This window comes from Cupressus sempervirens, chromosome 10, assembly GCF_028749045.1.
Source record: "Cupressus sempervirens isolate cs-2001-9-10 chromosome 10, ASM2874904v1, whole genome shotgun sequence".
Lineage (NCBI taxonomy): Eukaryota > Viridiplantae > Streptophyta > Pinopsida > Cupressales > Cupressaceae > Cupressus > Cupressus sempervirens.
In genome coordinates this window covers 482,358,285-482,385,240 of record NC_143127.1, presented here as the reverse complement: position 1 = coordinate 482,385,240, position 26,956 = coordinate 482,358,285, and the positions used below count along the sequence as shown (strand labels likewise).

Here is a 26,956-nt window from a genome sequence, read left to right as displayed (position 1 = left end):
ACTGGCACTCACATCCGGACGGCATTCGGCGGTCGTCGAGATGGGGATTTTGGGAAATATTTTGACAGAGACAATTGTTGACGGAGGGTTCGGCGTGAATGTCTTACCAGAGGATACTTGGAAGAAGTTGGGGAAGCCGACGCTGTGGCCACCTACATTCCAGTTGCTCACGGCGGACCAACACGGGATCAAACCGTTGGGAACCTTAAGGGCACAAACGGTAACTATTGGTACGCAACCATTTTTATTGGATTTTGTGGTTATTCCATTAAAAAGGAAAGGATATGATGCTATTCTGGGACGGGATTGGTTGGTGCAAGCAAAAGTAAAGCATGACTGGGAACGAAATACCCTATCAATGAAGGGTGGAGGCAAAAGATTCACAATTGACCTGCACACACAAATGGTCGGCGAGGAGGCAACATCGTCAGATTCAGAAAGTGACGGCGAAAGTGATGACGAAGCAAAGAGGAGAATGGAACCAGACGAAGAGGGAGTATTGAGACTTGATGGAGGATTGAATGACAACGACCTGGACTCAGTGAATGGTCTCTTCCACTGGCAGCTAGAGGACTACGAACTGTTTCCAAGTTGCAATATGTTAAGGGTCGATGAAGGGAAGAAAACAGAGGCAAATGAATGTCCGAAAGAATATAGAGAAGCGGAAGAAGGAAAAGCTACCATGGCTGAAGCTGAGGGGAAGAACATACAGTTTGAACATAGGAAAACGAAAGATCCCACTGTTCGGTACATGGTGAATAGACCGTGCGGAAAGAAAAGGTTACATCGTAGCATAAAATTAGTGGAAGGGCACCGACAGCAAGAAAATAATCCAGTTGCGTGACGACCGCAGGCACAGTAGGCGACGGGGGTGGCACAGAACAAACATAAGGCATACGACGGTCGGAATGAAATCAAAGTAGAAAAGTTTAAGGCCAGATGGGTTGGACCATATCAGATTCGGAAGGTCGGCGACAATGGAGCAATCAGATTATCAACTTTGGACGAGCAGAAGGTACCTCCGGTAGTCAACGGATCCAAATTCAAAAACTATGGTGCCAGGAAGACTCCGTCGCTGTCACAGGATGGCCACCTGACTCCGTCGTCGTTGCAGAATGGTGACGCCTGGAGGCAAAATGGAGGTACCTCTGTTATTTGATTTCTTCCAAAGAAAAAAAAAAAAAATATTGCACAAAAAAAAAAAGAAAAAAAGAAGGCCCCGCGGATAGGAGGCTCGCGGGCAACTGCCTGTCCGCGGGCAGTTAAAGTCCCGCGGGACCGCGGGCACTGAAAGCCCTGCGGGTAGAGAAACCCTGCGGGGGTGTAAGGTCCCGCGGACAGTCTGTCCGCGGGCTCTTAAAAGCCCCGCGGGCATAAAGTTGTCCTCCGGCACAAATAAAAACACAAACTCCCGCGGGTATAACATTCTCCTCGCCCAGTTAGCCGCCGGCGAAGGAATGGGCTGCGGACAGAAAAAGAAAGACCGTGGGTAAAAAACATTTTCGCCAGGCTCCATTCCCTCCCCCAGCCAGACTTCCGCGAGGAAACAGAGACATAAAGAAGAGTGCTTGTTCTGCCAGAAGGAGAAGAATTTCTGTGCAGAGGCATTTGTGGTGGATTGTAGAGGAAGCAGTTACAGATATTAAAAAAAAAAAAAAAAACGACGACAGATTCAAGTTGTTCAGAATGAGTTACAGATGATGCCAAAAGGAAGGGGACGCATCAGTGGTTGCCAGAAAGAGTGTAGAGTCGGCAGAAAATGGTAGAAATAGTCTGTTCCGTGCATTTTTGTGTAGGCTCCGGAGTGCTAATTTGGTCTTGGCGGCGAGGGCCGCTGCCCCTCGACCCTGCCGGGGGCGTTGCCCCCTGGACCCCCAGTCGTGGCGGATATCAATAGTGGGAGTCTGACCAGTTGAGAAGAGTTGAAGTCACTGCAGGCATGGACTTTCTGTGTACCAGAGGCAATGGGAGCAGGTGTTGGCTGTGAGGCTGTCTTGGTGGATGCGTAGAGAGCTCGGGAGGAGCTGATCATCTAGTTGGAGGCAGTGCAGCGACACTTGGCTTAGGGTACCGAGGAATTGAAAACAGAGAAAGCAGCACAGGTGGCTATCAAGGTCAGCTTGAGGAGACACAATTGTGTTAGCAGAGGCTACAGATGTAACGGGATGAATGTGGAAGTGATGTGACAGAAGCAGATTTCTCTTGTTGTAGTCACTTTGTTAATGTATTTTGTTTGATTTGTCTCAGATATTTTGTCAGTTGTCAGGAGATGACTTTTCTTTTTGGGGGGGATGGTGTTAGCCGACTGGATGGTTCGGGCGGTATTTTGTATTCTGTAGCCGACGGTCCGGCGATGTTTCTGTAGCCGACGGTCCGGCGGTGTTTCTGTAGCCGACGGTCCGGCGGTGTTTTTGTAGCCGACGGTCCGGCGATGTTTCTGTAGCTGACGGTCTGGCGGTGTTTCTGTAGCCGACGGTCCGGCGGTGTTTCTGTATTCTGTAGCCGACGGTCCAGCGGTAAATAGTTTGTAGCGGATAAAATAATTGTGGCCGACGGACTCCTTCGGGAAGGTTCAGCAGTAGTATTTATATCCCGTCTGGGATCATTGTAAATCATCATTGATCTACTATTGCGAATATAATTTTGCTGTTTCTGTCCATTGTCTGTATGCGTTGATTTACTTTACTTGTACGGTAAACAAAGGCACGACTTTTCTTTTAATTGGAGTTGTGTATTAAACTCGACACCTTTTTTTTATTTATATGCTCGACTTTGCTATTCTGCACACCCCGATTTCCTTAATTACCTATGCGTTTTCTCATTTCACTCAGCACTGTTATCACACATTCCTGTGAACCGAAACCTCCATCTTCTAGTATAAACGTCCATTCAAGCAACAACTCCGCCATATGAACTCGGGTTCAGAGAAAATAAAGTACATTGCATAGTTATGTCTGCAACATCTAAGGAGAGTAGATTGACAATCTGGAATTGCAAGGATTCAACATAATCAATTTATACATCAGGTCATGTGATTAACATTTCAATATGTTCTTTTCCTATAATAGCTGAACCTCCTTTCTTTGTCCATGATCATGTTTCTTCTTACTTGTTGAATAATCACTGTAATTCATAATGTACAGTTTGTTTACTTTTGATGAAATCATAATCATCATAAAAGAAGTTGATTGTTTCCCTCTATGAAAAGTTCTTTAAAATGTATCGAGAACTTGTATGAATGATTTTGATCCAAGAAATAAGTTATATAATGTTGAAATTCATGATAAAAGATATCAAGAGCAGAATGCTCATAAATTTTTAAAACACCTGGGACTCACTGGCAAGGTAGCCATGTATGGTGAAGAGGTGGAACAATCTGCAAGAAAGCAAAAGAGAAGTTAAACGTGATTAACTTAGATGAAAAATATATATGTAGGCAAGGTAGCCATGTATGGTGAAGAGGTGGAACAATCTGCAAGAAAGCAAAAGAGAAGTTAAACGTGATTAACTTAGATGAAAGAAAAAAAAAAAATATATATATATATATATATATATATATATATATATATAGGCAAGGTAGCCATGTATGGTGAAGAGGTGGAACAATCTGCAAGAAAGCAAAAGAGAAGTTAAACGTGATTAACTTTAATGAAATATATATATATATATATAGCTCATGCTCATCCCTATAATGAAACCTGTTGTCAAGTCGAGCGGTGGTGATCAGGTTGTTGAACCCATTGGAAATCCTTGGCCAAGGTAGTTTATAGGCATATGTGCCATCTAATGATCACTTGATGTCCGTAGTGCTAGTTATGTAGGCATAACTGAGTCGACACTTAGAATAGTAGAATGCTCGGGTGGCCGGACTGAAGAACATCCCAAGCCTGATTCTGAGGTAGGGAGGGCCATTCTAATATAATAGAATGTATGGGGATAAGTATGGTCCAAGGTTGGGAGGTTAAGCTTATGTCAATGCTTCTCCTCTCACCAATGCCAAGGCTTGCACAACCAGATAAAAGATCTTCCGATGATGCTTGTATGTTCCTTTCTTTCTTGTTAAGCATTTACTTTACTTGTTAATCGTTGATCATGAATACAGTTATGATAGTTAGTCGTTAATCTATTTATTTCAATTGAACATGACTACAGTTAGGATTAGTTAATTGTTATTTCAATTGAATATGATTATGTTTATCATGATTACAATTATGATAGTTAGTCGTTAATCTATTTATTTCAGCTGACCATGAAATTATAGTTATGAATGGTTAATAGTCGATCTTGAATATGATTGCAGTTATTTTCTGTTAATTGTTAAATGTAGTCATTGTCATGTGAAAGGATTGAGTTATCTATATAAATGCTGAGAGTTTTAGTATAAAACGTCTTTGATTTAGATATGAAAAGCCATTTGTTACATTTACTCTTTTAAATAATTTGTTCACCAAAACTATGATGCATTAAAAAAAATAAAAAAATATATTTTGTATCTATCTATCTATCTACATCTCTCTGTGTGTGTATTTTCATTTGTTGTCTTTAAGTATATCTGTACTCTTTTTCTGAAAACTAGTGGCCCCATCTCAAAGTATCTCATTAGAGTTTAGATATGTTTAAGTGCTTTACTTCTCTTGCCACCTCTTCTCAAAAGTTCGTTGTAAGGATGTTCAATACTCTCTTCTATATCATTCGAATTGAATTTTCTGTTTCTATCATTTACCATTTATCTGATGACATTATTAATTCCCAATGGTCTGAATGTTATTGCCTCACATGGAACACATTCACCCTGTATCTCATAAAATTTCCTGTAATTTATATTTACAGGAAAGATAGCTGTAATTGGTGGTTGCCGTGAGTATACTGGGGCTCCTTATTTTGCAGCAATCTCAGCCTTGAAGATAGTTAAGTATTTCTGGTTATCACCCTTCTTAATGTTTTAATTCGTTTTCCTATCAAAAAGTGCACCAAGCATTAAGATATGCTCATTTCTTATTATATTATTGTGATCAAAATAATTTACATGATTAATTTTCTTTTATGGAGGCCATAAATCTGTTTCTCTTGGTCTCTATGTTGATACAGGGTGCAGATTTATCTCATGTCTTTTGTACTCGAGAGGCAGCAATAGTTATTAAGAGCTACAGCCCTGAGTTGATTGTGCATCCTGTTCTAGAAGAGTCTTATAGCATCAAGTGTGTTTTTGCTGCTGTCTTTCTTTCATTTGATGCCTCTATTAAATGATCCTTTCCTTCTTCTAATTAAGTCTATAGAATTTATAAATTATTTATTGAGCTACTTTTGTATCTGAGGCATTACTTGCCATGCTAGATGCAATTTCACTATTTCTTTATAAGAGAAATATGTTGGCATTTAAAAAACAAATATTGATGCGATTTTTCCTTTTTTTTAATGATCTTGAAACTATTTGAATTTTTTCGTCTAGATTCTTGCCTGTGAGAGACCAGTGATATCTATTGATAAACAAGTAGTTGCCTAAACTGATTTATAGCCAACCATCTGGCAGAGTTGATGATAAAGAATCTGTTCGCAACAAAGTTATTTCAGATGTCAGCAAATGGATCGAACGATTTGATTGCATTGTTGTTGGACCTGGCCTTGGCAGGGATCCATTTCTTTTGGTATGTAATGTTCTTACTTCTTGTGATAATTGCATATACATGTCTGCATTGTAGTCATGGTGTGAGTGAAGACACTGCAATAGTTTACCTTGTTTCCTCCTTTGCATTAACATGGATGAAACTGTTCTCTTACATTATAAAGAACGATGAGTTGAGTATGCCTATAACTATAATACGGTCAATTAATAGTGCTTTTGCTCGGTTGCTATTCCATCATCCAATTGTATTTGGTTCTTGATTTAGGTATGTGTCAGGGAGGATTTTGGAAGTAATGTTGATGGAAAATTGGGACAAAGAATTGTTTCATGCAGCGTAATTCTTACAAGTGCATATATGTTAAATTGTTACTAAGAGAACACAATGTAAGCAGGTTCATTCGAAAACATATATGTTTATGATTACTATGCATATTTGACTCATTAAAAAGGTTGAAAAAAACACATGTTGTAAGGGAACTCATGGATTCAGCAAATTGTGATGGGGACAATTTCTATCAGAATTTGACCTTTTTGTTGTGCCTTTTACACCAACTCAGGAAATTATTGTTTGAATGGTCACTGCGATGATTTAGAGTTGAGCCAAATGAGACCATGCTCCTAGATTTATCCAATATAGTTCAAAATTCTTTTAAGTGTAACTTGAATTGGTACTCTTTATGATGTCTCCTCATGGTGAGAGTGCAAGCTTTTGATAAGGGGTTCCCTCTTGTGTTAATATGTAGAGTGTTGAAGGCTGTATGGTAGTGTAAATTGTCAAGGGTGGAGTCTACTCTGTTGTTGAGACCTGAGTGCTACTCTGGGAAGTCTATTTTGTTTTTTCCCTCCAATTTTGTGAGATTGCTTGTCTGTGTGACTTTTTGCAGCTTGCTTGGGCTTAAACATGGGCGGGACTGTTATGTCTCCCTTTTAGCTAACTTGGGAAATAGGGACAATTACCTTGCAAACTCTATTGCAAGAGACTTATTGTCTCATTTAACATGATGAATGCTGATCTCTGATACTTCTTATGAACTCTTTTGTATAAAATTTATGACTATACCACTGCTACCACTACTATGACAATTGAAGATATGCAATGTGATTAAGTCTATATATATTGATAATACTTGAGATTATCTTAATATGTACAATCTGCCAATAACATTGTATGGATTGGATAGTGAATCACTGCAGTATGCAAAGATTAGGTATTCCAATTTGTGGATATATATGTACAGTTCTTCTCTTTCTGATATATCAATGTAAATTATACAATGGACTTCCTTTCAATAATGTTAGCAATTATGTTGTGTCTGAGATGCTGATATATCCATATAACTGTGCAACGATGAATATTGTACGATGATGTCAGTATGCTTGTACAATTAGGAATAGGCTTCTCTATCTGATATGTCATTGTTTATATGCAATGATGAGTTGGCGATAAAGCTTCTGTTTCAGATATATAGATTCGTTCTTGTATCCATGATAAAAATGCTGTTTCTGATCTGATATTAACTCTTGATTCCTGCAACTATGGTGCCTTCTCTGATTTATATTTAATTGCTTGCAACTGGTTTATGCCAACTAGGTAAATGCTCTATCGAGCAGATCCAAATTAGATAAATAAGTTTCAATCTGATCTCCTGAAAGAATGACTTCAATCTCTGTATGTATCTATTATCACCAAATGGTCGTCTCTGTTAGATATCAAATGACATGCCCATTCTTTCATATCTTTCGGCAAGAGATTGCACCCATTCATAACTGATGTGTAATTGTGCTTAATTGATTCCTTTCATAATTGCTAGTCATTGTGCCTTTTCTTTACTAATCATATTAATCGCTTGAATAGTTATCTTAATTGATGACAGTTATATTTTACCACTTCATGATTTGTTGATTTGTTTGCATCAATCCTGTTCCATGTTGACCAATTAGCTACTTCTGATTGCAGCTTTTAATTTGACTTCTAATCGCCTCTGTATGATTATTAATCAATTCAGATTGATTCCTCATCACTGTACTTATCTAAGTCGATTATTAGTATTGACTTAGCTTGCTTGCATTCCTGAAAGAATGACTTCAATCTCCGTATGTATCTATTATCACCAAATGGTTGTATCTCTTAGATATCAAATGACATGCCCATTCGTTTAACATATCTTTGCCTCAAGAGATTGCACCATTCATAACCAATGTGTAATTGATTCCTTTCATAATTGCTGGTCATTGTGCGTTTTCTTTACTAATCATATTAATCGCTTCAATAGTTATCTTAATTGATGACAGCTATATTTTACCACTTCATGCTTTGTTGATTTGTTTGCATCAAATCCTCGTCCATGTCGACCAATTAGCTACTTCTGATTGCAGCTTTTAATTTGACCTATGATCGCCTCAGTATGATTATTAATCAATTCATATTGATTCCTCATCATTGTACTTATCTAAGTTGATTATTATTTCTTCTTACTCGATTGATCCTCTGTATGGATTGACTTGAATGATGTCCTCCGTGTATCAATTATCAATGACCACAATTATCGAGGGTTGAGATTAATCATTTATTAGTCAACTTCATTAAATCGATATTGTAATTTTTCTAGTGTTCATTGGTGTTTTGGTATTAGACTTGTGATGTCCTCTTTCTAGCACTTATAACATTGTGTTGTTGTTGGCCTATTTTTCCAGAATCCTGTAGACTAACCAAGATACACAAGGGACTTTGAAGGCATTTGGCCTTGGTAGTTTCAGTTGCAGATCATTATGAGGTGTTTGGAGGTAGTTTTGGGCATACTTACTATTTATAGTAAGTTAGTAGTCATGGTCTATAACTCGAGTAACAATGTCATGTCGATTGTAAATGTTTAATATTGATAGAAAGACATTAATATCATTGATATGATTTATTATGCATTAAAAAAGTTAGTTTATAAAGTTAACATTGATAATTTTGGACTACAGTTAAATGAGAAATATTAAATTAAAGGGTCCCTTTATAACACTTTGGAGACATAAATTGTAAAAAAGGAGTTATGTTATTTTTCCCACATTGGCAAGATAAGTGAATGAGCTCTTATGAGAATTGTAAAAGAAATTCAAGAGCTCATTTTTAGCAAAGTTGCCAATGCGGATGCTAGAATCGGATGCGCGATTTCTTTTTTTTTTGATTTTTTATGCGTTTAGATGTGTCTATATATAGTATATGCAAAGAAATGCAAGAAATATACAAAAATAAATCATTCTATAGTATGATACTTCACCATTGATAGTTCAACTTCAAACTTCACAAACAAAAATATACAAATTGAAATAACTAATTAGTAAATTACTCAAGTTCAAGATTCCAATGCAATTTGAATTACAAAACTAAAACTTATTGATCAATCAAGAGTCAAGCCTCAAGATTAACTAATTAGATTCAAAATCATAGGGATTCTAAAAAAATCCACATTCTCATCATCTCCAACTAATGCAAGTTAAAGATCATTTGAATCGAAAACAGTTCCACTTGTGCTAGATGCACCATGTGCCATGATGCAATCCACATCATCATCTATGATTGTAGTTAGATCTTGAAACGTTGCATCCACGTTTGCACATTCAAGGGTTACATCCCAAAGCTTGGTTGACCCTTTCTTGTATTCATCCTTCTTACGTGACAAAAGATACAAGTTGATATGAATGTAAACCATGTCCTGAGCTTTCTTTGAGCCCAATCGATTGTGCTTCACTAAATGGATATAGGAGCATGTACTTCAATTACGTTCAGCAGGAGAAGAACTTGCAACCAGATAGTGTTCATAAATTAAACATACAAATGAAAAGTAAATTAAAGAATGTTAACCAGTAAATTGTAGATTACAAGTGGTAAACAAAAAACACAAAAAAACTTGTGAAAGGATCTTGATTGGAAGAGGTTGTAGATGCTTGTATGGTTGACTATACATGTACCACCATGTGATAGCTTCCATTTCATTTTGGTCCTTTTGTTGGTTCCCAAAACCGTAGATTGGAAATCCAAGAGCCTGCCACTTCTCCAATAGGATTCCGCAATCAGTTCTGGCCAACGAGCAGGAATACTTCTCGATTCCCCTGCACTTCAGGCTCCGCTACACCCTGGCGGGTAAACCTTCACCTTAAACGCTGATTGTCTTGTTCAAGACTTTTCTGTAGCGAATTTAAAGTTCTCGAGTTCTCCGGCTAGCAAGGTCCTTAAACTCAATTAAAATGAAAACTGGATGCTGAATAATGGTTGAATGTTTTGTATAATTGAATAATAATTAATTTGATGTTTGAAGGAAGGAATATATAGATTTTTTGACTTCAATAATAAAAAGACAAATGCCTTTGCTCATCTAGGCAATAGAGTCAACTTCAGTGAATTTTCACTTACAACTTCATAAAGTTCTTATGCACTTGAATTGTCAACAATTTAATAATCAAGATGCGACAGACCAAATAATATGCAATCTTAAATTAGTCGAGACAAACTGGACATAGATACGAAAACAATTTAATATTTCGCTATATCTGTAATGTTCGAATTTAAAATGCTAAATGACTATGTCCTCTTATCCGACATTTAAATTGTATACAAAATTCCAAAAAACAATTTACTTATAAAAATAAGCAAAGAACATTTAATTTTATTATAAACAAAGAAATTTAGTTTATTATAGAAATAAAATAATAGAATTTATATTACAAAGTCATAATGTTGCTCCTTATCCCTCCATACAAATAATAGGAAAAACTTCTTCAGAATATGAATGTTTTTTGAATGTGTCTATGTGAATGTCGAATATCTATTTTCTAACCTTATTTATATCTTCTCCAAAGACCATGCCCTTTCAATTCAAAGGTCATATCTTTTCTAAAACACAATTTGTTCCTTCCTTCTATATAATCGCACCTCCTCAGCCTTTTAATTTTAATTTGATTTTGCCGGCACATAATGAACTTTTCAAAGCCCTTGTTTATTTTCAACTCCTTTAGCATCCAAGACATACGCATACCATGAATTGATTTTATTGCTACCTCTGAATAATCACAAACTCCACCGCAAGCTTATTTAATATAATAAAAAATCATTACCATAGGCTTCATAATTGTCTTGAACTTCCAAAGGGCAATCATAGTTTGAGAAATAATTTGAAGCATAGCTTTTATTATTATTAGGCATTTGTGCATGGTTTTATCAGGGCTCTTTCAAAAATAAATATCCCATGCCTGATGGTTCCAACACACAATACACCTATCTTCAAACCTATCAAGCTTAGCCTGATAAGCTTCTGCATTTAAAATGTCTATATGTGGGTTCATTTTCGTTCCTTGATATTTCAAGAGCATGCTCTTCATTTCAACCTCAAGACTGAGACTTAATTTTACTCCGATAAAAGTCCCATCTCTGTGTTCGCAATTCTCTGAGGCTTTGAAACGTTTATTTTTTCTCCTTGACATATATTCATTTACTCCTGCTACTGTGGAACATCATTGTATTGATAAAATGATTGGCATGGGATGGGCTCTGGATGATATCTCTTGTATTTTCAAGGATTTTTTGAATTCTCCTGATGGTCTACTTGATGAGACATTCACTCAGGAAAACATTCAGCCTGTTGCTTGTTTGATCCGTATATGTCTAGCACTGAATTACAGCTTTGGAACATTATGAACTATGATGATGCATGAGTACAATCCCTCAACAATTCTGCCAAATATTGGAAAGACATGCGGCAATCTGGAACCAACTCTGATGACTTGTACTCATTAAATATTTGGAGAATACACTGAAGATTTTCCATCTCCCTTTTCTCATACTCATGTATAAACTTATGTGCTCATTCTCCTCCATAGCAAGGCCCTCACTGGTATAAACTTTTAATCATTCGTTTGAACATTTGTAGCTGTAAGGATCTTCAGAAATTAAGTGTTGAGGATTTGAGTTGTCTGGAAACAATTATTCTTCACCACTGTTATATTCTAGAAACCATATCAGGAATATTTGATCTGGGGAAGCTGATAGACTTAAACTTTTTCCACTGTCTGAAGCTTGAACAGAAAATTTAGTGTTTTTAAAGAATATGAATTTGGTGGGTCTTCATTCATTCCAGATACATGTTAAATTTCAATAGTCAACTCGAGGTCAGGAAATTGCTCTCATCTCTCTATATACTAAAGCTTGCTACAACAAACTATTCATTGCAATGTTGCTGTCATTATCCAAATCTGGAAGCACTGTTACTGAATGCTCAGGGCCAGTTATGACGTGTTTAGAGAATCACTAAATATGGAATGCAGGTGAAATTTTAGGATTTTATACAACGCTTTGTGATATGGTAAAGAAATCATTGAATATCGCTAACATACAAAGGAAGAGAGTTTCCCAACATGATCAGTTTATTTTTCCACTAAAGGTTTATTATTTTTTAAAGCCAAGGGAATCCTGTCAGCATAATTGGAGCCTTAACATTTGGGCTCCATCACCTTTATTGCATATGGAGTAAGTTTTGACCCTGAAGCAAATAAGTCAAATTCTAGCCTCATCTTTTTGTGCATTTCATCATCTTGGAAGAGTCTTGCAAAATGCTTTGTAGAACCCATTAGCAACTTCTTTGTCCATATATGGTGCAACTCTATTCGGCATAGCAAGTATTTCTTAGCTATAATACCTTGGAGATAAGGCATATGCAAGGAGGTGCAATGGGGTAGTCATCTTCTCCCAATGATGATGAATGATTGCTTCCACCTTATTGCATAAGACTTCACATTTTGTGGGGTCATTCTCATGTGTTTGTATGGAAAGTTTTACCTTCTCTACCATGGTGTCCATGCCATCGTACATAGTCCCCAAGCAAGGTGAATCCGTATCAGCAAAGTAGATCATAGTCATGATAGGCTCGGTGAAATCCAATACAAATTGTACATGAACCCACCGTCATCCTAGACCAAAGCCTTGACCTTTTGGGATTTCTCTAAATTCGAAGCCTTTCATACACCCCATTGGCTAGAAATAACCATTTGGCTCAATGCCCCTTGCACCATTACAAGTTGTCTCATAAAAATAGTATGAGACGCAAATCGGATCTCAACAACCTAAGCAAGTTAACAATATGTCCATAAATATTAAACAAAGTTATATACAATTTGATGATTAAACATGAACCGAAAACTTAGTCAAAATAAATAAGTAAATGAAATTAAATAATTACAATTTACCTTCAGCAACTCCAATTTGGAGAACGATTTAAAGATAGATTGTGACATGTGGTAGTTTGTCAAAAACATTTGTATCTTCTCTCCCTTTTGGTATATTTGCTTCACCGGATCTAGTTGGGTACCAATTTGTTGTATGACCATGTTGAGGGAGTGTACGTTGTAATGTATCCAAAAAAAATGGTCATATCAACTCTCAACCAAAACACTTGCACCCCTACAATTTTTGGTATTATTTATAATCACTTGGACAACATTCTTACTACCCACCATCTCAATGGCCTCGATGAGAATTTTGGAAATGAGTTGTGAATCCTTAACTTCTTCGTCACAATCAACGACCCTTGAAAACATTGTCCCTTTGGGGGACATTGCAATCACAATAATCAATGGTCAGTTTCTTGTATCTTGCCATCTATCAAAGACAAATAGATATAGTGAAAGTTTTCCAATAAGTTTCAATTGGCTGTACAATTTTCTCTATAGAAGTATTCTCTTTTCGCAAAAGAGTAGTACACACCTTTTCATACCCAGGGCTAGTGTAATCAGTAAGTGCTTTAGTAATGTCTACTACCATTTCCTTCTAATATGGTGATCTCACCAAGTTGAAAGGAAAACCATTGGCATAGAGGCAATGTGCAATGGCTTGATCCACAAGCTCTCTTGTCTCTATTTTGATCGACTTGAATGATGTCCTCCTAGTATCAATTATCAATGACCATGATTATTGATGGTTAAGATTAATCATTGATTAGTCAACTTCATTAATTCGATATTGTAATTTTTCTAGTGTTCATTGGTGTTTTGATATTAGACTTGTGATGTCCCCTTTCTAGCACTTATAACATGGTATTGTTTGTTAGCCTACTTTTCCACAATCTTGTAGACTAGCGAAGATATATAAGGGACTTTGAGGGCATTTGGCCTTAGTAGTTTCAGTTGCAGATCATTTTGAGGTGTTTGGAGGTAGTTTTGGGCATACTTACTATTTATAGTAAGTAGTCATGGTCTAGAACTCGAGTAACAATGTCATGTCGATTGTAAATGTTTAATATTGATAGAAAGACATTAATATCATTGATATGATTTATTATGTATTAATAAAGTTAGTTTATAAAGTTAACATTGATAATTTTGGACTACAGTTAAATGAGAAATATTAAATTAAAGGGTCCCTTTATTTTATAACACTTTGGAGACATAAATTGTCAAAAGAGAGTTATGTTATTTATCCCACATTGGCAAGATAAGTGAATGAGCTCTTATGAGAGTTGTAAAAGAAATTCAAGAGCTCTTTTTTAGCCAAGTTGCCAATGCTAACGCTAGAATCGAATGTGCGATTTTTTTTTTTTTTTTGATTTTGTATATGTTTAGATGCATCTATAATATTATAAACAAAAAAATGCAAGAAATATACAAAAATAAATCATTCTATAGTATGATACTTCACCATTGATAGTTCAACTTCAAACTTCACAAACACAAATATACAAATTGAAATAACTAATTAGTAAACTACTCAAGTTCAAGATTCCAATGCAATTTGAATTACAAAATCAAAACTTATTTCATGATTCAATATTGATCAATCAAGAGTCAAGCCTCAAGATTAACTAATTAGATTCAAAATCATAGGGATTCTCAAAAAAATCCACATTCTCGTCATCTCCAACTAATGGAAGTTCAAGATCATTTGAACCAAAAACAGTTCCACTTGTGCTAGATGCACCATGTGCCATGATGCAATCAACATCATCATCTATGATTGTAGTTAGATCTTGAAACGTTGCATCCACGTTTGCACATTCAGGGGTTACATCCCGAAGCTTGGTTGACCCTTTCTTGTATTCATCCTTCTTACGAGACAAAAGATACAAGTTGGTATGAATGTAAACCATGTCTTGAGCTTTCTTTGAGTCCAACCGATTGTGCTTCACTGAATGGATATAGGAGTATGTACTTCAATTATGTTCAGCAGCAGAAGAACTTGCAACCAGATAGTGTTCATAAATTAAACATACAAATGAAAAGTAAATTAAAGAATGTTAACCATTAAATTGTAGATTACAAGTGGTAAACAAAAAACACAAAAAAACTTGTGAAAGGATCTTGATTGGAAGAGGTTGTAGATGCTTGTATGGTTGACCATACATGTACTGCCATGTGATAGCTCCCATTTCATTTCGTTTCTTTGTTGCATATGGAGTAAGTTTTGATCCGAAAGCAAATAAATCAAATTCTAGCCTCATCTTTTTGTGCATTTCATCATGTTGTAAGAGTCTTGCAAATGCTTTGTAGAACCCATTAGCAACTTCTTCATCCATATATGGTGCAACACTATTCAGCATAGCAAGTATTTCTTGGCTATAATACCTTGGAGGTAAGGCATATGCAAGGAGGTGCAATGGGGTAGTCATCTTCTCCCAATGATGATGAATGATTGCTTCCACCTTATTGCATAAGACTTCACATATTGTGGGGTCATTCTCATGTGTTTGTATGGAAAGTTTTACCTTCTCTACCATGGTGTCCATGCCATCGTACATAGTCCCAAAGCAAGGTGAATCTTTATCAACAAAGTAGATCATAGGCATGATAGACTCGGTGAAAGCCAATACAAATTGTACATGAGCCCACCGTCATCCGAGACCAAAGCCTTGACCTTTTGGGATTTCTTTGAATTTGAAGCCATTCATACACCTCATTGGCTAGAAATAACCATTTGGCTCAATGCCTCTTGCACCTTTACAAGTCGTCTCATAATAATAGTATGAGATGCAAATTGGATCTCAACAACCTAAGCAAGTTAACAATATGTCCATAAATATTAAGCAAAGTTATATACAATTTGATAATTAAACATGAACGTAAAACTTAGTCAAATTAAATAAGTAAATGAAATTAACTAATTACAATTTACCTTCAGCAACTCCAATTTGGAGAATGATTTAAAGATAGATTGTGACATGTGGTGGTTTGTCAAAAACATTTGTATCTCCTCTCCCTTTTGGTATATTTGCTTCACTGGATCTAGTTGGGTACCAATTTGTTACATGACCATGTTGAGGGAGTGTATGATGCATTGTATCCAAAAGATATGGTCGTATCAACTCTCAACCAAAACACCTGCACCCGTACAATTTTTGGTATTATTTGTAACCACTTGGACAACATTCTTACTACCCACCATCTCAATGGGCTCAATGAGAATTCTAGAAATGAATTGTGAATCCTTAACTTCTCCATCACAATCAACGACTCTAAAAAACATTGTCCCTTTGGGGGACACTGCAATCACATTAATCAATGGCCAGATTCTTGTATCTTTCCATCCATCAAAGACAATAGATATAGTGAAAGTTTTCCAATATGTACAAGTTTCTCTATAGCAGTCTTCTCTTTTTGCAAAAGAGTAGTACACACATTTTCATACGCAGGACTAGTGTAATCGGTAAGTGCTTTATTAATGTCTACTACCATTTTCTTCCAATATGGTGATCTCACCAAGTTGAAAGGAAAACCATTGGCATAGAGGCAACGTGCAATGGCTTGATCAACAAGCTCTCTTCTCTCCATTTTAAATGTGGAATCGAATGAACCTCTTTTGCGGGGAATACCTTCTACTTCTTTGTCTTCCTCTCCCGGTATAGGTACTTGGAAGAAATGATGTTTGGAGGATATAACTGGATCAATGGGCAATTTTATTTTGCTCTTTCTGGATGAAGGTTGATAAAAAGTTTTCAATCAACAACTTTTTGTTCTCTTATAAATCTTTCTAATTGTGAATTAGTCATCTCCTTTCCTTTGCACATTCCTATTCCTTTACCAGCAGGGTCCATAAAATGAGCTTTGACGCGAGAATATGAGCTATGTAATGGTTTACTATAACATACATTACATTTCCAAATGTATGACCCACCTCTTGAAACTTGTGATAATCTTGTAGCATGTCTCCATAATGGAGATCCTGCAATAATTTTGCAGTTATCACTTTGTTCACCTTGCCTTGCCATTGAACTTTGACTACCAGAAGTGGCCATTCTTGCACGATACAATCTATGAATCTAATAAGAAAAAAAAAGTTAAATTAGAAATAAACTATTAACATCAAGTATACAAGTGCAAAAATATGATACAAAAATATGAAAATGGAAAAATCAATTGAATAATTTCTTCCAAAACATGAAAAATTCATCAACATCTCAAAAATAATCAGTAAAAGAACTCAAGAATTGGAACAAATGCTTAACTTAGATGCTTAGAAGTTCTTTGTAGAAGCTATTTGACACCCTACGAAGGTTCCTTTTGAAAAATAATGACTTTGCTTTCAAAATGTCAAAATGGAGACCTAATGAGAAGAGAGCCCAACTGCGAACAAAATGAGAAGAGTGAACAATGAATGGTATCTTTTAGGGCCATTTTAGGGTTCAGGAGCAAAAAGGAGAAAATAAAGAATAAAATATAGCAATTTAGCACATGCAAAAATCTGAGTTTAAGTGATTTTGGGCATTGACAATTGGCTGGTACTGCAGATGTGTTTGGATGCCCACGGAGGCCCATGTAGGTGCCCAAGAAGCGCTACCCGGGTCTGTGGATGCTCTAGGAAGCGCTCAAAGTGCCTCCATGAGCATCTGTAGGCCTGTGTAGTGCTTCCTGAGTGCCTCCATAGGGCATTCGTGGAGCCATGCATCAGAATGCATCAGCACTGGCATCCATGCATTTCCAGAGAGAATTGGTACTAGTTTTTTAGGCATGCTGGATTGAATGCAAGTTTATGGCAGATTGAAGAATACTTCTTCTCAAGAGTTTGCGAGGATGAAATTCCTTATAAATGACATTATGATCGCTGTTGAAAGAGACAGTCAAGAGGATTGATAGAGGCATTAACTCGAGTTGATTCCATTTGAGATTATTATTGTTTGCATTTGCCAATACTTGGTTGCTAGGAGAGTTTGATAGGAGTTTGAGCTGTGTTTGTGTTTACCTGGCTGAGAAACGTGTAGATGGAGATACATTTGGAAAAAGCAATACATGCCAAACATATTTGGTATAGCTCAGAATTGAGCCACTTCAGTTGGGAAGGAAAATATAGGGGCCATACAAGTCTGAAACCCCCATAACAGTGACATCTCAGGTCTGCAACCATTAACTCTCATTTGCAGCAATCTGAAATCATCTAATATTGGGCCATAGAGGTTAGGAGCTAAAGGAGGGTGCCATAGAGGCCTGATATTGTTTAACGTGCTGTACATGCTCATTTGGTGGTTGTACCTGGTCTGAAGCTGATTAGAAGGTGGTCGTACATGCCTGCCAGGGCTGCTTTAGTTCTGAAATAAAATTATGACAGTGAACTGATACAGTTGTGTTGTAATTGCTGTGGTTATTTAATTCCCTTTGATAAATATCATTGCATCAAACTGCTGTTGAAGGATTTTATATTTATTTGCGTCAATGCTGAATAGAAATTAATAACAATTCCATTTTATATTATAGCACAAATCTGCATTTGCTTATTTGTAGTAAAACATTTCATAGTTATCTTCATGCTTTTGAGTTTACATCTTTTCAATAAATTGCAAAAACACAAAAAACATAAAGATACATCTGGGTTGCCTCTTATACTGATCTCAACATAGTATATCTCTCCATCCTGGTGGTTACAAAATTATTGGACAGTTTTATGACAGATTGCAATATGTAACTATGGACTAAACAATACATGCATAGAAACAGGACATGCCCTGAAGGATAAGAGGATTCAGATGAAAACGGGATTATAGGTGAAGAGAACACAGGACATACAAGTGAACAGGTCACAGGAAATATGGGTGAAACAAGAGATCCAGTAAATAAAGATTATTCAATATGTTGGAGGGTTTAGCACAGGGAAGCACCATGTTGAACAAAGAGCTCAGGAACAAAATTGGCAGATAGATTTCTTGATGAAGATGATGGTTAGACAGATGGGTATTGATGTTAATGATGACAGAATCAATGAAGGAAATAATGGTGCTAATCATGGAAAATATGGTGGTAACAATGGTGGAAATCATGGACAAACCAGTGGTAATGGTGGCAGAAATATGGATGACAGTTGTAGCTTTGGGCATGTGACTTGACCAGCGACTGTGAGTTCATGATCTCTCATATCCATCTTCCCACCTAGGGCTCAATACAGCCAAAGAACGAGCCTCAACTCACAGATCTACATGAGCAATTTCAACAAGACTAGGAGAATGGAAGTGAAGAATTCCAAACAGTGGTAATGGTGGGGGAAATATGGATGACAGTTGTAGCTTTGGGCATGTGACTTGACCAGCGATGACTGTGAGCTCATGATCTCTTATATCCATCTTCCCACCTAGGGCTATGCTGCAATGCTGCTGAGCTCATGATCTCTTATATCCATCTTCGTTGCTTTATCAATATGTTGCCAAGATTGTATATGAGATTTGTTTTCTCAGTGATGTGACTCAGATTGTGAAGAGTCTATGCTGCTGAACTGTGCTTTCATTTTTCTGAATGGGTTTTATGATTCTCTGTAACCTATGATAGTTTCTTGATTCAGTTTTCAGCCTTCTCATATCTGTCATATTTGTTTACGGCTGCCCTGTTTATGGTTATGGTGAGGCCATGTTATTGTTGCCAGCTCATATATGTTTCATGCCTTTAATGCAGCTGTATTGATGGCTATCATATTTGTGGCATTGAATGTTTACTATTGTTTAGGCCACTCATTGTCACTTCCGTTCTTGTCATTTATAAAGATCAAGTGTCCCCAGTTCATAGTGATCACGTGGCTTGTATGTTTGGTGGAATACAAAAGGGCAAGTGTAACTGCTGTTGACCCTTTGTGTTATATGGCGTGTTTAGCTAATGCATAAGTCTTTTGGTGTAATATCTGAAGGCATTGGTGAAGATATAGTGTGTCAAGAGAACATTGTTTTGATTATTGTGATTCCTTGTGGATCGCAGGTCACAGATAGTTTGTAAATAATTGCTCAGTGATAATACATTCTGAGGGTTATTATCGTGTGGCATTTGGAATTCTTCAAGACTCTTTTTCTATATCTGCTGGTCATTTTAAGGTCACTGCCAAGTTTCTGAAGAGTTGTCTGATGGCTGTAGAGATCATAGACTATGTAAACTCACTGCCAGTGGGTTCCTTTGGATGGGCAATTCATCGCAAGTGTTTATTGATTATTTTTATGTGTGCCTGATACATATTGTTATTGGTGTGTGATTCATTATTCATTGTGAGTATGATATAGTGTAACATAAGGTCTGTATGAAGATATTCTTTAGTCTGTAAGAAAATTATCTGCACCTATATCATTGCAAACAGATATAGGTTAGTGTTCTTTAAAGTGAGAAGTAGTATTTTGTGTGAATTATATTCAGACCCATTCATTGCTAAATAAAGTGATTTTCTTGGTGTGGCCAAGGATTTCTGTCAAGGAGGGGGGTTTTCCCAGGGTATCTCTGGTGTTACTTTTGTTTTTAGATATCTGCTAATTGTTTTATGCTATTCTGGTTCCTAATTTTAACACTAGTTACTAGCTTTAAACAAGTGGCAGTTACCTCAAGTGGGCCCTTACATGGGTTAGTTATCCTCCTCCAAGCAAATGAAATTCAGTCAATCAACTCTGCATCATAACTAACTCTATACAAATTGATACAAGGCTTGCTGCTACTAGTACTTGAAGAAAAATACAACTGCTGGAAATCACATTACATTTCGTTTACAAAGTCTAATATATATTATTCCTGAAAAGTAGGAAGAGGATTATCCTTCAAGATGTGACACAAAATTCAGAAATAAATTCCAATGTAAATCTCCTAATCTTAAATGAAGAACCCGGTCTTGTTTACCGTATAGATTAAATGGATTAATGCACACAGATAATGAACAGGAACAGCAGCAACAGTACTACTTTATTTGCATATGCCAACAGATTACATACAGAGCATAAGATTAGATAAGATGATTTACAATGTACCCAGACGGGGTATAAATATTTTCTGCCGAACCTTCCCGAAGGGGTCCGTCGGCTACAAAACAATTCTAATCTACCTGTCGGCTACAAAATCTTTTTCGACAACATGAACCTGTCGGCTACACAGTTTCTACTGACGACATCATCTCGTCGGCTACACAATTTCTACCGACGACATCATCCCCCCAAAAGAAAAAGTCGTCTCCGGACGACAATTACAAAATATCCCAAACAAATTAACAAACAAAATACAGTAATTGACGAACTACAACAAGATAGATCACTTCCACATTCATCCTGTGTCTGCACCAAACCGGTCTCCAACCCACGATGCATCTGTAGCCTCTGTTAACACAATACTATCTCCTTAGTCAAGCTGACCTTGATAGCCACCTGTGCTGCTTTCTCTGCCTTCAACTGGATGATCAACTCCTCCCGAGCTCTCTGTGCATCCACCAAGACAGCCTCACATCCAACACCTATTCTAAGTGCCTCTGGTACATAGACACTCCATGCCTGCAGTAGCTCTAGGTCTCATCAACTGGTCACACTTCCCACGACTGATAACCGTAGCGACTAGGGGTCTAGGGGCATCACCCCAAGTGTGCTCCCTATCGCAATACAGGGCGGGGTTGAGGGGTAGCGCCCCTCGCCGCCAAGACCAAATTAGCACCCCGAAACCCACACGAAACTGCATGGAACACACTATTTCTGTCATTTTCTTCTGATTCCACACTCTTTTTGGCAACTGCTTGTGTTTTCCACCTGTTTATGTCTTTCCCTTCCCCTCGGCATCATGCGTTACTCATTCTGAACTGTTTCAATCTATCATCGTTTTTTTTCTTTTGCTTCTACTTCTACTCGTCCACTACTGTGCTTCTTTCATCTGTTTTGCCTCTCTAATATGTAGGGTTCTTGTCACTTTTGCCTTCCCGTGAAGAATATGATTTAAAAAAAAAAATATTTCCTCGCTGCTTGCTTCTGACCTGACAGCTCCAAACACCTCCACGGAAGAGGAAAGTAAAAAATATATTCCCTTGCTGCTTGCTTCTGACCCGACGGCTTCAAACACCTCCGCGGAAGAGGAAAGTAATGACGCCGAGAAGAGGAAATAAGAGAATCCATAGATGCAAGGAAAAGAAGCCACGGGCATAGAATATGGAGCGATGGCTAACAAACAGTAATCTCAGAAAGAACCCGCGGGAGAGTAGCATAACATCATCCGCAGAACAGGGTGCTTATCCATGGGAGAACAAAATTTGAAACCGCGAATACAACAAGTTGCAGAAAAACAAGGAACACCATGGAATAGGGGAAACAAAGACATCCGCAGGGGACATAACTCAAGGCAGCCCACAACCACAACGCAACCTGTGGAACTATGAAGTCGCCCGCGGACAGCAAAGCAAGTGCGTGGACTAGAAGGGGACCTGTGGGAGGAATGAAGAGCTGCTCGCAAAAACAAAAGTGAAGCAGCCTCCAGCCACCCGTTTGTGGAAAAGATAGGAGGAAATATCGCATCGGCATCCGCAGAGAGTAGGGCAGAAGTCCGCAGGAATACGAAGAACATCCATGGGAAAACATCCACGAAAGACAATAGGTATCCGCGGGGAACAAGACACCCGCGGGGTTAAGACAACCCATGGCAATCACTGCTTGCAGGACACCCTGTCCGCGGAAGAGTAATCCGCGGGAATGTCCACGAGCACCACAATCTTTCTTTCTTTTTTCTTTTTTTTATAATTTTTTTTTCTTTTCTTTTGTTTTTTTTTTGGAACAAAATACAAAAAACTCAGTTATCCCTCCAGACTTCGCCATTCTATGACAACGAGGGAGTCGTTCGGACTTGGCCCTTCTACGACAATGACAGAGTCTTCCTGGCATGGTACATCTTCAGCTTTGAACTGTTGACTGCCTTCGGTATTGCTTGTCCGTCTAATGTCCACAATTTTATTGCTCCATTGTCACCTACCTCACGGATCTGGTATGGCTCGACCTAGCTGAACTTAAACTTTCCAGGTTTATTTCGTCCGTCATACTTAAACACCCACTGCCTCGGCTGAAACTTGTTCAGTTCCAGTTGCTTATCATGCCGTGCTTTGCATCTGTTCTGTGTCACCTCCGTGGCACAGTGTAACTGCGATTGTCGCTTATCCAAATTATTTCCTTGCTGTCGGCACCCTTCAACTAATTTTATGGTGCGGTGTATTCTTTTCTTTCTGCGTGGTCATATGGTGGGATCTTTCTTTTTTCTGAATTCGTACTGTATGTTCTTCCCCTCAGCTTTAGCCGTAACCAACTTCCCTTCTTCCACTTCTCTGTATTCCTTGGGACATTCATTTTCCTCTTCTTTCTCACCTTTGTCCACCCTTAACATATTACAGCTTGGAAAGAGTTCATAGTCCTCTATCTGCCAGTGGTAAAGACCGTTGACAGAATCCAAATCGTCGTCTGTTGCTCCTCCTTCCAACCGCAAGACTCCTTGATCTGGTTCCATACGTTGCCTCCCTTCATCCTCTTCTTCAGAATCTGATGACAGAGCTTCTTCCCCCACCAGCTGGGTGTGTAGATCAATGACGAATTTCCGCCCTTTGCTTTCAAGTGATAAAGTGTTTTTCTTGTAGTCATGTTTAACTTTGGCCTGAATAAGCCATTCGTGGCCCAGAATGGCGTCGTATCCTTTTCTCTTCAATGGGATCATGATGAAGTCAAGCAGGAACGACTGTGTGCCAATCGTCACCGGTTGTGCCATCAGGACGTCGAGAGGCTTAATGCTGTGTTGGTCTGCTATCAGCAACTGGAATGTAGGCGGCCACAACGTCGGCTGTCCCAACCTCTTCCAGGTATCCTCAGGTAAGACATTCACGCCAGACCCTTGTTTACTGTACAGGTAAAATAAATGAATGCATACAGACAATAGAATAGTAGAATTATATTCGCATATGCCAGATATACATTATGCTTGATAAGATTAATGATAGAAGATGATTTACAATGATCCCAGACGGGATATAAATACTATCCGCCGAACCTTCCCGAAGGAGTCCGTCGGCCACAACCATTATGTCCGCTACAAATTATTTACCCGTCGGCTACAAAATACAGAAACACCGACAACAATCACTCCGTCGGCTATAGAAACACCGTCGACAATCATTCTGTCAGAAACACCGCCGACAATCTAGTCGGCTGACACCATCCCCCCCAAAAAGAAAACTCGTCTCCGGACGAAAAACAAACAAAATACATTAACAGAGTGACTACAACAAGAAATCTGCTTCTGTCACATCACTTCCACAATCATCCCGTTACATCTGTAGCCTTTGCTAACACAATATTGTTTTCTCAATGAAGCTGACCTTGATATCCACCTGTGCTGCTTTCTCTGTTTTCAATTCCTCGGTACCTTGAGCCAAGTGCCGCTGCACTGCCTCCAATTGGATGATCAGCTCCTCCCCAACTCTCTACGCATCCACCAAGACAGCCTCCCGGCCAACACCTACTCCCAGTGCCTCTGGTACACAGAAAGTCCATGCCTACAACAACTTCAACTCTTCTCAACTGGTCAGACTCCCACGATTGATATCCGCAACGATTGGGGGTTCAGGGGGCAACGCCCTCGGTGGGGTCGAGGGGCAGCACTTTGGAACCCACACAAAACTGCATGGAACACACTGTTTCTGCCATTTTCTGCTGATTCTACACTCTTTCTGGCAACTATTGATGCTTCCCTTTCCCTTTTTTTTTTGTTGGTAAGAAAACCCCTCACACCCATCTTCTACACCAACTCGAATATTCTCTCCTCCGCAAATGAGAAATAGAACTCCAACAATTTTTCGCTGAAACGTCTCCTCTGGCAATGAGAAACAATACACAAACAAGCCTTTATGTTGAAATTTCTCTGCAGTCTGAGACCGTTGATTTGCACGCCTCCAACCCTCCTCTTCCCATGAGCTAAGCAGAGTTTACGGGGAAAAATCTTGCTCAGAATGCCTACGGCTGTACCCTTCTTTTGCTTTTCCATGGTGAGGATGTCAATGTTGACGGCAATTGCCTCTTCGTGGCTTACCAGAAGGCAATCCGGATGAATGCCAATGTTACTGCCACAGACCTGTGCCAAAAGATAGTTGCGCGCTTACTTCATACCTACAGGTTTGCTACGCCCTAGGGGAAAATCTGTTAGCCGACTGGATGGGTCCGGCGGTGTTTCTGTAGCCGACAGATTGACTGTCGTCGGTGTTTTGTATTTTGTAGCCGACGAGTAAATAGTTTGTAGCGGATGTAATGTTGTGGCCGACAGACTCCTTCAGGAAGGTTCGGCGGTAGTATTTATATCCCATCTGGGATCATTATAAAGCATCAATCATTTGCTATTGCGAATATTATGAAGCCTAATGTATGTTCTGGCATATACGAATATTATTCTGCTATTATTGTCTGTATGCGTTGATTTCTTTACCAGTACGGTAAACATTTAGCGCCGTTGCCTTATGAATCTGGAAGGTGGGAGGAATGAAGATTAATGCCAAATCAGCTTAACAAGGATCGAAATAAGGCGAAGGGAAAAGATGGAATCCGTACTGCGCAAGAGAATTTAATTCTGGCACAGCAAGCCGAACGCAGACGGAGATTTCAGAAGATTGCCGACGGACACCGGAGCGCGGAAGAATTGTTGGAGGAGATTCAGCAGCGGGTGGAATTGGTGGAAGAAGCATGGGAGGAGTTCTTGAACTTGTGTTCGCCAAGGGAGGAAAACTCTGACGGAAGAGCATCAACTTGCACGGCTCGCAGTGCCGATGGAGCACGAGCGTGGAGTGATCTCTTCGTCTAGGATAGACTTCCGCGGGAAACAATTTCAGAGGATCCTTCTTCACCAAGGTTCGCAGCTGTTGACACCTCCGGTGTGGAAGTGCAAACCGCCGGTGCGGGAGTGCAGACCGCCAGTGTGGGAGTTCAGACTGCTGGTGTGGGAGTGCCGACCGCCGGTGTGGGAGTGCCGACCACCGGTGTGGGAGTTCAGACTGCCGGTGTGGGAGTGCTGACCGCTAGCGTGGGAGTGCCGATTGCCGGTGTAGGAGTGCAGACCTCTGGTGTGACAGTGCAGACCTCCAGTGTTGTGATGGCGGGACCCAAAGAGAAGTTGTCGAAATTTGAAGGCGATGGTACAACTGACCCCATCCGACATTGTAAGACATGTGAGACAATCTGGCGGGCAAATGGAATCACAGATGCCGACGAATGGGCCAGGCAATTTTCGGTAACCCTACGGGGTGTCGCGATTGATTGGTTTTCGGATATGGATCCGCAGAAGCTGGATACCTGGGATAACATTAAAAAAGAGTTCCTGGCAGAATTTAAACTCTTACGGGACGATAATGAAATCGTAGTAGAGATTTTCAATACGAAACAGGGGAAGCATGAAACTGTCTGCGTCTACGCCAGGAGATTAAAAGACTTAATAAACAAAATGGAAAGCAAGCCGGTAGACGGATTGCAAAAAAGTTGCTTTGTGGACGGCCTACGCTCGCAGTTGCGGAGGAAAATGAAAATTGTGCCACCGTCGTCATATGTGGATGCTTATAACAGAGCACTGGACCTTGAAAGTGCGAACAAGACAAAGAAGAAGAAAACTAGCTCCTTTGACTCTGATGATGACGAATCTGCTGGAGATGATAGCAACGACGATGAAGGTAGTAGCAAAAAGGTTCGTGCCTTACAGAAGGATATGGTTCGAATGATGGAGTTTAAAAATATGCAGAAGGAGCCAAAAGGTAGTGAACTGTGGTGCACGGAATGTAAGAGCGACGGTCATACTAAGGGATTGTGTCCGAAGAACCAATTCTGTGACATCTGTCAGATCATGGGCCATTCGACAAAGGACTGTCCCTTTAACATGAAGACAAGAGGATCTCCGCAGGTGCTTCTTACGCAGTAGGCTTCCCCGTCGGGTAGTAACGGAAATGCAAACATTGATGGTGCCACATCCGACGGGTATAGGAATAATAGCAGAGGGAAAAATAACAACAATGCAAACAATAACAATAATAATGGAAGCCGAAGTCGAACCCAGTATGATGCAAATGGACGGCCGATCGTTCAATGCCGAGCATGTAAT

At 38.9% G+C, this 26,956-nt stretch overlaps 1 protein-coding gene across 6 annotated transcripts in view; it reads left to right on the top strand.

Moving 5' to 3' along the window:
* The window catches only part of LOC149534775 (ATP-dependent (S)-NAD(P)H-hydrate dehydratase-like), a 256,178-nt gene that overhangs the window by 60,641 nt on the left and 168,581 nt on the right, over positions 1–26,956 (top strand). For all 6 annotated transcript variants that reach the window (XM_089807173.1, XM_089807172.1, XM_089807174.1 and 3 more), the window contains 3 exons: positions 4,831–4,907; positions 5,089–5,198; positions 5,531–5,645. In XM_089807173.1, the coding sequence (XP_089663299.1) occupies positions 4,831–4,907; positions 5,089–5,198; positions 5,531–5,645 (302 nt within the window). The remainder of the gene's footprint in view (positions 1–4,830; positions 4,908–5,088; positions 5,199–5,530; positions 5,646–26,956) is intronic.